At 43.1% G+C, this 17,709-nt stretch overlaps 1 protein-coding gene across 1 annotated transcript in view; it reads left to right on the top strand.

The window, feature by feature from the left end:
• MRPS9 (mitochondrial ribosomal protein S9) overlaps positions 1-15,082 on the top strand; it is a 64,723-nt gene extending 49,641 nt beyond the window's left edge. The window contains exons 6-11 of the mRNA XM_015075535.3: positions 3,364-3,449; positions 4,511-4,586; positions 7,175-7,343; positions 8,332-8,440; positions 12,538-12,707; positions 14,809-15,082. Coding sequence (XP_014931021.3) covers positions 3,364-3,449; positions 4,511-4,586; positions 7,175-7,343; positions 8,332-8,440; positions 12,538-12,707; positions 14,809-14,900 — 702 coding nt within the window. The 3' untranslated portion in view covers positions 14,901-15,082. The remainder of the gene's footprint in view (positions 1-3,363; positions 3,450-4,510; positions 4,587-7,174; positions 7,344-8,331; positions 8,441-12,537; positions 12,708-14,808) is intronic.
• Positions 15,083-17,709: the final 2,627 nt, after the last annotated feature.

Raw genomic sequence — 17,709 nt, 5'->3', positions numbered from 1 at the left:
ATAGAATCTCAAGAGCGGTTTTATTATATAGAGAAGAGAAAGAATAAATAGAAATGGTACACCAGTAAAACTGTTTCGATTGTTAGACTCTTGAATGCCACGCCTCCCCCCCCCCCGGCCCCCCGCTGTCACTTCTTGACCGTTACTACAGGTCAAGCACTGTGCTAAGTACTTGACGTGTGTTTTCCTGTTTGAAGAAGTATATGGGGTGGTGTAATGAGAATCGTGTAAATCGATGGGTTACAACCATCAAAGTATAAGCATCTGCCCTAAATGAATAGAATGTACTGTGTTTGAAATTTGGCATGTACTTTTCATGGGTTTTTTTTTCATATTACACACTTTTTTTTCTGATTATTTCACTTGGACTATTTAACAAATTATTATGGAGCTAAATATTACCCTGGAAGGTAATAATAGTATAGTGAAAAAAAATGGGAAGAAGAGTATGGGCCTAAAAATTGGCCCAGAGTCACTGGAAAATGGTGGTGACTTTAGCAGCCTACACACTGACTTGAAATTTGACTATGAGGGGGCGCCTGGGTGGCTCAGTGGGTTGGGCGTCCGACTTCAGCTCAGGTCACGATCTCGCCGTCCGTGAGTTCGAGCCCCGCGTCAGGCTCCGGGCTGATGGCTCAGAGCCTGGAGCCTGCTTCTGATTCTGTGTCTCCCTCTCTCTCTGCCCCTTCCCCGTTCATGCTCTGTCTCTCTCTGTCTCAAAAATAAGTAAAAACTTAAAAAAAAAATTTTGACTATGAGGCAGGCCTATTATTATTATTATTGCCTTAGTTATTACAGAAAATAACAAAAGAGCCTTACCAGCAGGGGAGGGCATCGTTATTACTATTGTTGGTGTTCTCTTGGACAACTTTTTTAGCTGTGTTTGAAAGATACAACGTGTCTGACTTACATATTCTCAGAATCTCCAGACTCTGGAGCAGACCAGAGAGACTGGCGCTATCCCTTTCCCAGACGCCGAGGTGCGGCAGCGTGGCTGATGTCCTGCCTGCTGACGGGTTCGTGCCAGGTGCACGGTGAGGTGCTCTCGGCACCGTGTCTGTTCTGCTTCGTACAAGTGGGGCAGGATTCGTTTTGTAGGTTGTCGTTTCTTCCTTTGGTTTACCTGTTCCTTTATTTGACCTGTTCAGAGCACTTGAGAATTACTTTCTAGAAACAGTTGCACAGAAATGATTCTGATATGGTGGCATCCAGCTGGGGTCACAACTCAGTATCTTAGCCTTTTAAAGTGAGTTAAAAGCACCTGCAGCACAGTCAAATGAGGCTTCGCCATAATTCTTGTGAGAGAAGTGGTAAACTTTTGTTTTAAGTTGAGTAGCAGGCACACATGTTACACGTGGGTGGTTCACATTTGCCTTTGCTTTCTTTGGGGTAGACCGCTGTAGTTGTGCCGCTACAGGTGATACATTTGTACTTCGGATGTAGTTGTAGACATTGTTACACTTAATGTGCACACTAGAGTATGATTAACTGATTTTGTCCCTTCGCTGTATTGTGTTGAACTAGACTCTTGGTACTTCTAGCGTTCACATCCAAACTGCAGTGTATACCACTTGGGCTCATCATTAAAACAGGTCGCTGGGCACCCCCTCAGACGTTCCTCATCTGAAAGTATGGGCTGGGACCTGAGAGGTTGTATTTCTAACCAGTGCTAGGCTTGTGTGCTGCTGCGTCTTCCCTGGGAATTTACCTTTGAATTACTGACCCAGCGATGGTTTCACTCTGTTTGAGATACTCACGTACACTGTTAATGTACACACCGGTACATACACAGACCAGGGCAAAGGGACACGTACCCTTTTCCTAGAACAGACTCTGTCAACAACCTTGTGATTGTGTGTGTGTGTGTGTGTGTGTGTGTGTGTGTGTGTGTGTGTAAGAAGTCGCATCTCACAGGGGCGCCTGGGTGGCTCAGTCGGTTGGGCAGCTGACTTCGGCTCAGGTCATGATCTCACGGTCCGTGAGTTCGAGCCCCGCGTCGGGCTCTGTGCTGACGGCTCGGAGCCTGGAGCCTGTTTCGGATTCTGTGTCTCCCACTCTCTGACCCTCCCCCGTTCATGCTCTGTCTCTGTCTCAAAAATAAATAAATGTTAAAAAAAAAAATTAAAAAAAAAAAGTCGCATCTCACAAATTTGGAATTCTCAAGACTGAGATATGAATGGACATATCCATTGGTAATAAGCTGTGTCTTCATTACCTGACATTAGCTAATGATATTGGAAGGGGTCATTCTCAGCAAGAAAATAAAAGTCATGTCACCTCCATCTCATGCTTTGAAAATGTCTACTCATTGGGTATCTGTATGGTAGATGATGGTAAATTATAAATGCATGGGGGCGCCTGGGTGCTTCAGTTGGGTAAGCGTCCGACTTTGGCTCAGGTCATGATCGCGTGGTTCAGGAGTTCGAGCCCCGTGTCAGGCTCTGTGCTGGTGGCTCGGAGCCTGGAACCTGCCTCAGATTCTGTGTCTCCCTCTCTCTCTGCCCTTCCCCCACTCATACTCTGTCTCTCAAAAATAAGTAAAACATTTAAAAAAATTTTTAAAAATTATAAATGAGTACACACATAGTGGATGTGAGTCCTCAGTTAAATTTGCTCAGTCAAAAAAACTGGGAGACAATTTACGTGATTCTGCTTTTGTCAACTCATTTCTTGGAAAATGTATTTTCTAGATAATCTTCATTGCCAGATTATTGCTTTTTACAAGTTCTAACGAAATGGCAGTTTTTCCCGTTTGCATTATAATTTAACAAGTGACATAATACTCAGTCTTTGTTAGAAAGTAAATTAATGGAAAGAAATCAAATAATGAAAAATAAACGTAGTAGCAAACTTTTTAAGATACAGACTAACATGGTGAGGACTTAAATATTATGTAAATATTGAATATTAGATAAGTAGTTCAGCTACAAATGCCATAACTTTTATTGGTTAATTCCCTAAGTTTAAAGTGCATATTGCTATATAAATTATGATTTTTTTTAAAGGAAAATTTTTGGTCCTACTCGTGGAACTTAAAGGAAGATAGTTCATAGCTTTGTTTTGTTTTTACCAACTTCACTGGTATTTTTTTATATAGAGTTCTTTACAGAGTAAATTTCTTATAGGGTTTTTTAAAAATCAGTTAAAGTATGGCACTGCGTGTGATACAGAATTCTCATTGAAATTACTGTCCTTTAGTTTGAATGAGAAATAGTATAATTAAAAAGCACTTTCAGTATTATTTGCTGTGCAGCTAGATTATGTGAGGTCACTTCTGAAATGAAGGCTGCTCACAGGGAAGGTAAGAAGTAGAAATAATGTACTGTGTCTCTTATTTTAGTGTGTATATTTTATTTGCCACAGGAAGCATATGGAAAGCTACTAGATGTAGAAAAACGTCAGAATCAGTTGCAAGCCAAAGGTCTATTTTCAGAAAAAACTAAAACCAAGTAAGTTCTTCTCTTGCATTAAAACATATGAAAAATTTGGGGCTCCTGGGTGGCTCAGTCAGTTAAGCGTCCAACTTCGGCTCAGGTCATGATCTCACAGTTCCTGGGTTCGAGCCCCACATTGGTCTCTGTGCTGATAGCTCAGAGCCTGGAGCCGGCTTCGGATTCTGTGTCTCCCTCTCTCTCTGCCCCTCCCCCGCTCATACTCTCTCCCTCTCTTCAAAATAAATGAACATTAAAAAAAATAACATGAAAAATTTGAATGAAAAACATGACACTTGTCGTTGGTGTTTTTAGGCATATTTAAAGGCTAGGAATTTGCTTGCTATTTCAGCATTAATGATTCAACTTAGGAGTCAGAATAATAGGTGAGTTTTTTGTTTGGGGGGAAGTTGATATTAAAGTTAAATCTGCATTCCAGATTTATGTATTAAATGACACTTCATTTCTATATTTGAAGATGATGTCCTTAGAATTTTTGTTTATATAGCTGCCTATTCACTGAAATACCAAAAACAAAGATTTGGACTTCCATGTGGCAGTGGAATCAGATTAGATCTACAGTGAAAGACTGTGATGGATTAGATCTGTCAACCTGGTTATTTTGGCCTATTCACTTAACTTTTTCTTAGGCAGAAGACAAATGTTTGAGCATCCCTTGTTTAAGTCGTAAATCCTTCCCCTAGCTCTTTGGACTTAATACTACTTTAGTCCATTGACAGGCTAACTTTGTGTCCATAACTTCTCTTTTGAAGTGAATTATGAAAAGTAAGCACCATTTAAATTTTTAAGAACCCTGGTACCTTTTAGTATCACATGAGTTCCACAGTGGCATGTTTAAATCCTCAAACAAAACATTTGCTAGACTGCGTATCTTTTCTAAAGTAGAATAAGGGCATGAGCTAAGCACACTTCTCAAAAATAGTTTACTTGGGTTTTAAGGCTTTAGAATACAAAAATTTGTTTTCTAATCAAGAATCGCTACTACGTGTGTGATCTTTTGTGATACAACTCTAATTGCATGGTTAATTTAAAAGAGAATATATGTGATATTTTAACAGAGACCTGATTGGCAGCAGATGGCTGATTAAGGAGGAACTAGAAGAAATGTTAGTGGAAAAACTGTCAGATCAAGATGTGAGTAATTAATCTTTTAAATTTAAGGGGACCTGTGCCATAAGAATGCAGACAATTGCTGTATTTAGGATCGTCATAGTAATGTTTCTCAGACGCAGGTGTTCCTAAGACAGTTTTCCTTTCTAGAACATATTTACAGCTGATTTCTGCCACAGGGCCTTACTGTGGTCAGGAAAGTGACATGCCTGGTGTCTAGATCCTCGTGTGTAAGTGCCTTTGTGTGCTCGGCCAGTTGTTCTAGGGGACTGTGGCAGATGTCAGTGTTCACTTTCTCCGGTGGAGCAGATAGCTGATTGTATAAGCTAGTGGTAAGTAGAAGGAATCCTCAGAGGTTAAGTCAGAAAAGAACGGAGCACACGGTTGGTTACTTTCATGCAGTTTGCTGCTCCCCGGCTGACCCGCGTGCAGGATCTGTAAGGACAGTAGTTTTCATCTTGGAATCTGTAACACCACCTGCATCAGTCATTTGAAATGCTGGCTAGAAAATGCGGTTTCCCAAGATTCAGACCTACCTCAGAATGTCTAGGGGTGTCCTGGAATTCCTGTTTTTAACAGCTCCCTGGGGAGTATTCTACCCTATAAAGTTTGTGCTCCCGCATTAGGTTTTAATTGGAGTCTTTTGCTAAATGTTCTAATACATGCCAATGTTATCAGAGGAAATTTGATGTTTTACATATGTGGGTGTTCCAAATTTAGATTATTCTAGAAGATTTGAATGTAAATTTCACAGATTGTTCCAAGAAGGGTTTTTTTCTTCCATGGCACTGGCTAACATTGTTAGTACCTTGCCACCCGTGTTGATTTTAAGTCATGTACTTAAATTGCTCTTTTTCTCATTTAACATATTGAAGAAATTAATGATTTGGAAACGTTGCAATTTGCTTAACAAGGTGTCAGGCATTTGGTGAGCGGTGGATCTGGAGTTAATTTCTAATATCCTAACTGCCAAGTCGGTATTGCTGCATGGATCTAACTGAAAAATCTCTCTTTGCTTCTTCATTGAACGTGTCATTTCATTGTGTCCTCTGTTTTCTGGCTGCTTTGATCTTTATACTACAAGTTTGGGGTTGTTAGTTTTTTGTTTGTTTGTTTTCTCCCATTTTGAAGACAACCCAAGGACTTCATTACAGGTATGCAACAGGAAAGACAAAACAAATAGATACATTTTATATACATGTGTGTGTGTATATATATATATATATATATATACGTGTGTGTGTGTGTGTGTGTGTGTGTGTGTGTATATATATACATATATATATACATGTGTGTATATATATATATATACATGTGTGTGTGTGTGTGTGTATATATATATATATATAAAATACGTGTATATCACATGCATAGATAGTATATGTAGTGCATACGATAGTCTTCTATACTTTTAGGGTCCTGGATAGCAACAGAAATCCTGAAACGGATGGCTGGTATCCAGATGAGGGAGGCAGGGACTTCTTAAACCTTCACCCTGGTCCCGGAGAAAGGCAATGCTGTACTTGTAGGTACTCCTTTGTACGTTCACAGTCAGTGTGTGGTGGGATTCAGAGAAGCACTGAGAGCCAAGGACGCAGGCCTGTAAATGGAGGGCGAGAACGGAACTTTGTCAGGCCGGGTACCACAGGTGGCAAAGTATGTCACCCTTACTCAGAAAACTCCCTTCTCTTGTGTGGTAACAGCACAGGAAGCAGTCATTGGAGCCATCTGTTTAATCTTACTGGTGAGATTTCTCCACATTTCAAATTATTAATGGCGGATGTTCACAATGAAGTCAGAGGTGACAGAGGAGTGTGATTTTTAGGGCTGACAAAAACATACATAAGGTTATCAAAAATTGAGTCTCACACTGCACATTAACTAAGGATCTCCAGTGTTAGTTGTCTCCTGCGTAAACACTTTAGAGTGATTACTGTGGCTTCTAATTTTAAGGGGTTAATACCAAGTTGTTTACTTTCTAATCACATGTTCAAGAACTATTAAAAAAAACGCACAGAGTAGCAGGGATAATTTATTTCAAGAGGTTGCCCTTTAAGTCAAGTATCTCTTGAATTTTTAAATAGCTTGATTGTTCGGTTTTAAAGGAAATCATAAACATTAAAGTAACACAGCTTGAACAGCTAAAGATATATTTGCCAAATATATTATGAAATATAATTTGAGAGGTACATTTTCTCAAAATCAAACTCTTCCCATTTTACGATACATAACTTACTGGAAATTATTTTGGAACCTCCTCTTGATCCAGTTAATAAAAGAGTAGAAATTACACTTGAAGATCATCTAAATATGTTTTTAAACGAATTTAAGTCTCCATTTCATGTAATTAGAATACAGAGAAATGGACTTTTCTTTGCATGGTAAGTGTCTTTTGTTTCTTAAGAGAAAAGCCTGGGCACGGCGGGTACGCAGGGAAAGCGTTGCATCTGCACGCTGTTTAAAAGCAGCATGTGAAGGTGCACGGGTGTCATCCTGTCAAAATTCATCAAGAAAAGCAACATCGGAAAGATCAAGTATACAAAAATAGAAAAAACTTAGCAAATGCAATTACACTTGCATCTTCTAATGAATTTTTATTTTATTGTCTGCAGTATGCACAGTTCATTCGGCTGCTAGAAAGGTTATTGACAGCGGAGTGCAGTGCCGAAGAAGAAGAGTTTGTGCAGAGGTTTCGTAGGAGTGTAACTGTTCAATCAAGAAAACAGCTGATTGAACCCTTGCAGTATGATGGGCAAGGAATGGCCTTCAGCACAAGCGAAGGTAATGACACTCTGGGGAGAGAAAATTAATTTCGTGAAAATGGAGAAACTATAGTTATTTTTATTTGCTCTTGCTCCCTGGTATTCATTTGGTTCATTTGGGGGTTTTTTTCTTTGTGTTTTTTTTTGTTTGTTTGTTTTGTTTTGTTTTTCACTGCTGCCACATTGGATTTTCTGATTTTCAAGGCTCTACTGAAGTTTTGAAAATCTGAACCTTTTAAGGCCCCAAGAAAAAAATGTGGATGTGTGCCTACACAATCACGTTAGCACTTTATTTTCGCAGATCTATGTTAAATCTTTTTATTTTCACCTTTTCAACTGCCAGAAAGAAAAAACGTTCCTAATAAAGGTTTCCTGTGTAAAATGAAAATGCTCGGGAAATCTGCTTATCAGGTACCGAATCCGTGAAACGTGGTCCTCGCCTCCCTTCTTCCTTGTGGCCAGGCGGACATTCATTTTGCTGCTGCTTTTAAGGACCGACCCTGTTACATGATAGACCTGCAGTTCTTCAAAATTGAAGAAACGAGTGTTTTCAAAGAAATGGGACCTTTCCTGAGGAATCCTTTCATTTCTACTGCTGATATTTTTTCATACCCCTCATATATTTGTAAAAGCTGTCGGATTAAATACACTCTGATGGATTGTAAACGACAAACACTGTAAATTGGTTGTTTTTCTCAAGTAACATAAATACATAGGAATTATCTCACTGCTTATTGAAACTGATTGAAAATCATTTTGGTATTCCTAAAACGCAATTGAGGAACAAAACTACCCCATAATAAGCTTTACTACATGGATTATGGTGTAGTCACCTGTTTTGTTTTTGTTTGACTTACAGTAATTCTAGAACTTCCCTACACCCCCTGTATATATTGTCATTCTGGGGTGTGGGGGGGAATCTAATGTTGTTTTATCGGTCTCAAAGCATTGGCCTAACGGCCAATATCTTAAAAGACTTTCCCTGGTAGAAATTTTATATTTTAAAGGTAAAAGAAAGAGTGCAAAAGCAGAAGCCGTTGTTTATGAGCGTGGAAGTGGAAGAATAAAAGTAAATGGAATCGATTATCTGCTTTACTTCCCAGTGACACAAGACAGGTTAGTTTCTGCTTTTGCGTTTGCTTTTCGTCTTTATATTAAGGGGGCTTCCGATTTTCCGGTTATGTATGTCTGAATGATGGTTTCTCTTTACCAGTGTAATTAATTTATCAAACTAGCTAGAGGGAAGCTACCACTATTCTTTATGTAGCCTTTCAGGTTTTGGAAAAGCATCTCTAGAATTCCTCATCAGTTGAATCTTCCTCCTCTCTTCATCAGCTCCTACTGGAAGTGGAGTATTTGGGATGTAGCTCACATTCTGGAATGCAGACTATGCCAGAATGAAAGAAGATGAAAGAAGAGTAGACTACCACCTTGTGTTTCCCTAGTTGGGGGGGGGGGGGGGGGGGAGGGGGGGGTGGGGGGAGTGGATGCACACAAAACAACAAAAACCAACCTTGGCCCTTACATGGGAAATATTAGAAAAAGTCTGCTTTGTCACTTTGGATTTCTTCCTACTCAGAGGAAATTGATTATATATTGAGCAGGCAATGAAACCTGACGTTTATGTGTTAAAATAGGAGCTCATCAGGCTTTGCTTTAGTTCCCAGGGCTAAATATATGGCAGCTTTATGTTTGGAACTTTGTAGCCCATGGAGAAACAGACATTAATCATAAACAGGTATCAGAATTCAAGTCCTCGAAACATGATCCTCTTTGATCTCTGAGAGTCACTATCTAAAGGCCTCTTTTGGAGATGGTTATTATTTTTCTAGTAGTTACTGTCCTTATCCACAGGTAACACAAGTTCTGCATGATCAGGCCCTCCTCTTTAATCCTCCTGTGCCCTGAATGTGTAGTGTGCTATTTAAGGTGAAAGGGGGCAGGAGCTCTTACGATCCCCATGCTTATGTAAGGAAGAGAGAACCCTGTTAGTGTAGTGCAAGCTTCTGGACTGCATACTTACTTCAGGAAATGTATGTTTATTTTATTGCCATATGTGTCTGGGTCAAAGAGTAACCAAGTCCGTTCAGCTTGTAGTTCACAGAGTGAACTAATTCTGCCGTCCCTCTTGCAGGGAGACGGGTGGAGGAAGCCCTTCTTTCCCTTCAGAAAAGCCAAAGAGAGACCCAGAACTTGAGCATTGGGAACTGCTTGTAGCAATGGCATTTGACCCTAACTGTCAGTTTGCTTTCAGATAGAGCTCCCGATGATTTAACAAGTCTCAGTTTATGGCTTGGTCTCACAATCAAATGGTAGTCTTACAATCCTTAGAACTTGTTTTTCACTCTGAATTCAGCAGGCATCTGCTAAGGATTGTCCGTGTACTCAGTCCTGTTCTGGGCGTTGTGAAGAGATCAGAGCTGTTGAAGATAACGATTTCTGTCATTAAGAAACTTCTTCTCTGGGAAGCCTAAGGCTAGTCTTGGCGGGAATGGGCCCCCAGACCATCTCGTCTTTAAGCGGTTGCAGGGATTTGGGGCAGCTGTGCTAGCTGTGGGCTGGCCTTTCCTCATGCGGAAGCAGCTCGAGAGCTTACAGATTCCGCAGCGAGGCGACCACTGACCAGTAGGAAGACAGCTGAATGGAGAATCAGATGATCTTGCTTCTAGTTCTGTTTTCTAGTTGTGTGACCTTTGCCCAGATACTTAAAGGTCACTTGGCTAGTCAGTAGGAGAGAATTGGACTTCATCTCTCAGATGCTCTTCTGAAAGTCCGCTGGACTGCTAGCTGTCTCTCCGGGGCCCTTTCTTCAGGCTGTTTGCACAAACCTAGCAGACAGATCATTGGGAGCACTGACTGTGTTGCCTTCCCAGGGTTATCAGAAAACTTGTTCATTCGTTCATGTGTCACTTACACATTTGTTACTATGTGCCTAGCACTGTGGGATACAAGGATTAATAGCCCTTCTGATTTGGAAAGGCCTTTGCTCCATCAGCCAACCATTAAAGCAACTCTGAGTTGATCATCTGTACAAAAGAAACACGTTCCTCACACAGCACCAGCCATGTAATAGGGGAGATAAGGTTAGCATTCTAAGTGGTTACAGAAAAAAAAAAGTATGCGTTTGTACAGATGCTAAGTTACAGGCTTTTGAATTGGTGCCATAAGGGGTAGTGTTCAGAGAAGATAGAAAGGAAATCGTTTTATTTTTATTTTTTTTTTTCAAAATAACTTTGATTATATAACAAAGAACAAAACAAATTTGATTCTTTTTTTTTAATTTTTTTTTTTACTGTGTATTTATTTTTGAGATAGAGACAGAGCATGAGCAGGGGAGGGGCAGAGAATGAGAGAGACATAGAATCTGAAGCAGGCTCCAGGCTCTGAGCTGTCAGCACAGAGCCCGATGCGGAGCTCGAACTCACAGGCCGTGAGATCATGACCTGAGCCGAAGTCGGACGCTCAACCAGCTGAGCCACCCAGGCACCCCAAATTTGATTCTTTTAACCCAGGATTTCCTCTGAGATGCCTGAGAGAAGATGAAGGCTGGTTTTGCCTATGTTCGTTTGCAGTCCAGAGGAGCGAAAATTGATAGCTGTAGATAATCATTTCCCTTTGGGTGTTTTTTCATCTGCGTATAAATTTAGTTTTGTTCCTCCGTGTGCACCAGCTTCCCAACCGTCCAGACCCTTCACGATGGTCTGTCTTACCTTGACTGGTCCGTCTCAGTCACTGTAGTATATCTGGAGTCGATGATAAAATGTATGTCTTCTGAATTTTAGTCTAGGTTTCTTTATGTAAGCATTTGTTAGGGAAGCTTAGAATTTTAGGAATTAAGACAGATAAATGTTTACGCTCCCAAACAAGTGGGTGACCAGAGCTTCTCTTACTAATGTCACTTACCTGTCACTGACCGCTTACCTGCGTTGGGCAGTGCAGAGACCTTCCGTGTGCTATGGAAACAGCATCCCTACTGAAGCAGTGCTATTGCAAACTCCAGTTAACTATGTTCTTGGAAGGTCTTGTTCAGAGAGAAGGTTCTGCCCATGTATCTGCATACGATTATTTTTCTCATGCAGTCCAAGGAGTACAATGTGAATGTCCCGTCCGCATCAGTCTTTCAGCATCACTGTGGGACAATAAGCTTTATTTGGGGTCCAGAAAAAGCCACACCGTCAGATAAAGCAAGCAAATGCAATATAAATCGGCTTTGCTAAATATTCAGTAGAGGTATTAAGGCAAAATAGCAGGGGCGCCTGGGCGGCTCAGTCGGTTGAGCATCCGACTTCGGCTCAGGTCGTGATCTTGCAGTTCGTGAGTTCGAGCCCCCCATCAGGCTCTGTGCTAAAAGCTCGGAGCCTGGAGCCTGCTTCTGATTCGGTGTCTCCCTCTCTTTCGGCCCTTCCCTTGCTCACACTCTGTCTCTCTCTCAAAATAAATAAAGGTTTAAAAAACTTCAAAGAAAAAATAGCAAAATCCAAGTCCCTGACAGAGGCAGTGGTGAACACTGTACCTGGTACATAAATGATGTTCGAATACTTGCTGGGTTGAGCAAGAGAAGCTCCAGGGCCGTGTCGTGTCTGTGTTCCGGTCTCTAATCCGGGGGTGCCTGCCCGTGCCCGAGTGGGCACTCCCTGACTGCTGCGGGAAGCAGGCCTGGCTGGGGTTGTGCGGTGTCACCTGGCACCCGGCGGGTAGTGGGACCCCGCCACTTCGAGAACTGGTAATAGGAATGGGTGTTTCGGCGGGGGGAGCGTGGGGGTGAGAGGAGTGGAATGTGGTGCCAAGAATTTTAAAAACCAACCACACCAGGATGAACAGCATACACTAGACAGGTATTTATGGTATGCCTTGTTCAGCGAGTCCAGATGGCATTTGACGTTGCTTGCCAACTGAATCCAGAGAGATTCAGCTGATGAGGGGAGGTCCCCCACTTTGAGGCTTCTTTACGAGGTTATCCTCGAGCTTCGCAAGGTTCTCCTGAGAGAAAAAGGGGTCAGCAGTGAGAGAGCGTATATCGCCGTATCCAGGAAGAAGGAGTCAACCTCGCATTCCAAGTATCAGAAATACCAGTTGTCCTTCACTTAATGGGTTTGGCCGTGAAGTATGATCTCTGGCAAGCCTCATACGCTTTGTATACATGTTGAGAATGTGAGCAGTTCCTAAAGCGGGTATCTTTACAGTAAACTTCCTTTCCTTGTGACGCGTTTTAGAGAACAGCTGATGTTCCCTTTCCACTTCCTGGACCGGCTTGGAAAACACGATGTGACCTGCACCGTGTCGGGTGGTGGGCGGTCTTCGCAGGCGGGAGCCATACGCTTGGCGATGGCCAAAGCCTTGTGCAGTTTTGTCACCGAGGAAGAGGTCGAGTGGATGAGACAAGGTACGCGCTGAGGTGGGAGTTGGGGGTGGGGGGGGCAGCTGTCTCCGCGCGATCTGTAAGTGGTCACGGAGTCCCGCACCAGTTACCGGAAATCAGAGAGTACTTGGTATCGCAGATTGCTTGCTGGCTTCTCTTTTCGTGCTCCAGGATCATAACAGTGTTTCATGGTTTTGATTTCTGTGAGGTGAGTTTGAATTAAAAAAAGAAAAGGAGGTCCTCCCGGCGTCCGGGAAAGTTTCTTTTGGCCTTTAAGGCCTAACCTCTTATCCAGTGTAGCAGGCGCTACTCCATTGTGTTTCACAGGTGAACCGGTGATGGGTTTTGTTGGTTTTTTGTTTTTTTGTTTTTATTTTTTTAATGTTTGTTTATTTCTGAGACAGAGTATGAGTGGGGGAGGGGCAGAGAGAGAGGGAGACACAGGATCCGAAGCAGGCTCCAGGCTCTGAGCTGTCAGCACGGAGTCTGATATGGGACTCGAACTCACAAACCATGAGATCATGACCTGAGCCGAAGTCGGTCGCTCAACCGACTGAACCACCCAGGCGCCCCCCGGTGATTGTTTCATCATAGAAATTTGTAACTGTTTGGTGTAATAACCAAGCCCATACTGTTTCCAACATCATTGGAGATTTTTGTTTTTCCACTGTGATGTGGCTGTGAATTTTATGTTGTCTCATTCACTGCAACACTCTTGTCACCTCACCATGAATACAAGAGTCTGTGCAGTGTGAGAAAGAATACACAGTCAATATGTCCATTAGGGCCCCACTTTCACACTTAACTACAAATCAGGGCAGTTCTAGCTGAAGGTCACCCTCGAACTGTTCACAAAGGGAAGAAAGTGCTGGCTGCATGGCCTGGGCGAGTCACTTAGCGCCTCTGTGCCTGCACTTCCTCTCTGGGCACGCAAGCTGGCCTCTGCACCCCCTGCCCTCCCACAGGAGCCGATGGGTCCTCACTCCGTGCTGCAGATTAGCACCGCTTAGGGCTTAAGTTAGTTGAGTTTTTAAGTCTCTTAAAAGTCTGTAAACAAATTGATTTTTAAGAAACCCACTGTTTTGTGGGATTCATATCTAGTCATTAAAGTAACTTGTAGGACCTTACTTAACAGTTCTGCTAGTTTGACTTACTGTGTATATTAAAAAGTAATAAAGTGTTATTATTTATTATATTATTATTATTATATATTATATATTATATATGTTATATAATATATATATTATATATATAATATATATTATTATATTATTTATTATATATTATTATTTATAATAACACTTGTCAAACTAGAATTTAGACAAGTCACGTCTGCATTTTGTCCAAAATACTGTTTTATTCCATGCCTTTTAAAGACAAGTAAATGCAAAAACTTACATAACAAGTGATTGAGGTTTCCCTTTGCTTTATGGCCATTCACATACTCCTGATAAGATACCTGCACCTGTATGCAGTGACAAGAAGTGCTAGTTTTGGAAGAGTGAGAAAGACACTGAAAGACTGGGGTCTGTTTACATATTTCTAAAAGCAATGTAAGAGCTTTCTTATCACTGGTATTCTTGAAATCTGTGGTTCCAGCCACCACTGGGGCACATTAATTGCCTAGAAATCTTAATAGCTCCTGATGATTAAGAGAGTGGAAGCTTCCAGAAGTTTCTTTTCTCAGATATGTTTGATAAGTCATACTGTATGTGTTTGTGAACTCATGTTCTTAACCTATAGTGCCCATATACTCCCTCTTACTTCACCACACAGTGCTGCTTTTCTGCCTCTTCTCCATTCGAACTTCCACACCTGTAATAATAAGTCGGCGACGTAAGTCCAGTCACAGTGAAGAGTGCCCGCCCACATAAGAGCAGACTTAAGTTGAACAGGCTTAAAAACTACAAGAACCCATGGCCCTCATGGGATAAGTAAGGAGAGCAGACTCAAACAACGTAGCTGGTGTTTGTCTCGAAATGGGGAGAATGTCCTAAAAGAGTGAAAGCAAACTGCTCTCATGAGATTTATTCCAGGCTGGTAAATTATTACAGGTCTGGTTGCTTTCCGGCTAGGCAGCGTGCTATTTCCATGGTTCATAAAGGCCTCTCTCTCTACACTGCAGCTGGACTGCTGACTGCCGATCCACGGGTCAGAGAACGGAAGAAGCCAGGCCAGGAGGGAGCCCGCAGAAAGTTTACCTGGAAGAAGCGCTAAGTGTTCTTTCACAGGAGAGGAGAGGAAACGCTGTGTATATGTGCCCGGCACGCGGCAGACATATGATAAATATTTGCCGGCCAGTGTGAGGGCAACACTATCGGGCGTTTGAGTTGTGAGACGGTTTATTTTTAAATGCTACTTCGTAAAGGTTACCCTGTAAATACAATTTTTAAAACATGTTTAGCTTCATTCTGCTGCTTTATTTTTTAAACTTTTTCAGAAGGTAGTTTTAGAAGCATGATTCATAGAATTTTGGCATATTAGATCTGAAAGGAACATTCAACAAAATCTAGTCAAGTAACCTCATTCTGCAGACGAGAAGGCCCGGCCTCCAAAATGAAGGGACCCACCAGCGCTACACTGCTAACTGAACAAGAGAGGTAGACCAGAACTCGCTTCTCCTGCTGCTGTGGTTTTCCCGTACGGCGGCTGTTATCCCATATTTTTCAAACTGAGAGGTGAGGATGCTTGTTCAGAAGAATGAAGTAAGCTGTTAGCGTCTTTGTCAGGAGCCGGAGAGGGCTGGGCTGCCAGGCGTCAGAGGAGTGGCTTCAGACAACAGGCCAGTCTCCCGCCGGCCCCTGGCAGCCACCATCCTCCTGTTTCTATGGGTTCAACTTCGTAAAGATGCTACATAGAAGTGATACCGCATGCTGTTGGCCTTCATCCAGCTTCTTGCCCCGAGCGTAACACTCTCCACGTTGGGTACACGCTTTCAGCTACAAGGTGAATTAGTTCTGAGGATCTAACATGGTGATGATGATACTGTACTGTTACAATGGAAATTTGCTTAGAGAGTAGACCAGAAGCACTCTCACCAAAAAAGGTGGGGCCGGGGGGGGGGGGCGGGGGGGCGTAACTCTGCAAGGTGATGGTTGGGTTCATTAACTTGATGGTAGGAACCCTTTCACAAGCCTTGTATATGTGCACTAGCCACCCCCCACCCCCTCCCCGGGCATTTGTTCCAAGACGCCCAGCGGATGCCTGAAAGCACAGACGGTACCAAACCCTGTACATACCGGGGCTTTATCCTGCACATAAATATCATGATAAAGTCTAGTTGATGAATTAGGCATAGCAAGAGATTAACAGTAATAAAATAGAACAATTACAATGTGCTGTGATAAGAGTTACGTGAATGTGGTCTCTTCAAAATACGTTTCTGCGCCGTATCCCCCCTTCTCATGCTGCCATGAGATGATAAAATGCCCACGCGAGGTGATGCAGTGAGGTGTGTGCCCTGGGCCTTGGGACATAGTGTTAGGCCACTGCTGACCTTCTGATAAAGTAGCAGGAGGGTCGTGTGCTTCCGGACAGGGGTTGACCTCGGGTATCTGAAACCACAGATAAGGGGGACTACTGGGGCGCCTGGGTGGCTCAGTCGGTTAAGCGGCTGACTTCGGCTCAGGTCATGATCTCGCGGTCCGTGAGTTGGAGCCCCGCGTCGGGCTCTGTGCTGACAGCTTAGAGCCTGGAGCCTGTTTCAGATTCTGTGTCTCCCTCTCGCTGACCCTCCCCTGTTCATGCTCTGTCTCTCTCTGTCTCAAAAATAAATAAAACGTTAAAAAAAAATTTTTTTTTAATTAAAAAAAAAAGGGGGGACTACTGGATACCACAGCGTCGCACTGTACATCTGAAATATATTACTACAACTTCGTCAGTTCTATCTACCTCAGTAAAGCTGCAGAGAGAGCCAAATGGAATTAGAGTCTGTAATCACTGCTATAGTGTCAACAAGAGACTAACCCAGGGGAGGGAGGTGCTCCCCCAGCCCACAGAGGTCTCAGCAGAGGTGTCCGAGGCAGGAGATCCAGAGGCTCTGAAGGAAGGTGGGGAGGCCGGGAATTCAGAGGCAGAAGAGCAGGGGTGGGGGCCCAGGTGTGGAGTCCTTGACTGCAGGTGACCCCTCCCCGCCCCCGGGGCGGCCGCGCAGTAGCCATCTGCAGGTCAGCGGCGGCGAGGGCTGCTTCCCCGGTACAGCCTTGGTGCCTGGGTTGGGTCTGAAGGATCACATTTAGGTTTTTGGCCAACAGCTGGACAGACTCCTTAGTCATAGCTAAATGTTAACTTGAGTTGGTTATAGGATTCCTAAAGTTCTTTGAGAAACTTGGATCTTAACTTTATTGCAATTTTGCAGTAGGCTTCTGGCAGGGGAAAAGGTAATTGGTGTCAGAGGTACCTTAAATCTATTTTAATACGGTTGTTTTAATAAATACAATACTTAAAGAATTAGACCCTCAGTGTTCAGTTTTCCTTCTGTAGAGGGTTATCTAGTGCTGGTTTCTTTGTAAATTTGGCTTAAAAAAATCTAGGATAAGGTCTGAAACGTGTACATACTTCAGATCCTTGAAGGGTACGGTAACATGAAACGTGGGAGGCGTGTCACCGCATCGGACCCAATGCACTATTCATCTCCCACGGAATCGCAGGAAACATGTTCTGTTGTTTTCCTCTGCAGCAGTCCTTCTCTTGTGAAGCCCTGGCAGGTTTTGCTCAGCCCCTGCCTGTCCGAGCATGCTTTCTCTCACCTTGACAAGAGAGAAGTGACGTGTGGCCCCGCCGTGCGGTACGGGTCTGCTCAGGGCTTGTAGGTGGCTATGGGGCCACCAGCGCGGGGCTAGCACCTGCTGCCCTCCTGCCAGATGGGCAGGGCCGACCGCGCATGCACCGGCCGGAGGCTCTCCTGGCAGGTCCCTTGGTGTAGTGGAGGAGACCAAGTGGAGGAGGTCTCGTGGGAGAGCGGTGCAGTCACAGTGAAGCCAGGAATGGAGCCACTGACCAGGGCCCTGAAGGACAGGAAACCCAG

Source organism: Acinonyx jubatus, chromosome A3, assembly GCF_027475565.1.
Source record: "Acinonyx jubatus isolate Ajub_Pintada_27869175 chromosome A3, VMU_Ajub_asm_v1.0, whole genome shotgun sequence".
NCBI lineage: Eukaryota > Metazoa > Chordata > Mammalia > Carnivora > Felidae > Acinonyx > Acinonyx jubatus.
Note: the sequence above shows the minus strand (reverse complement) of the source record. Positions and strands in the feature narration are given on the sequence as shown.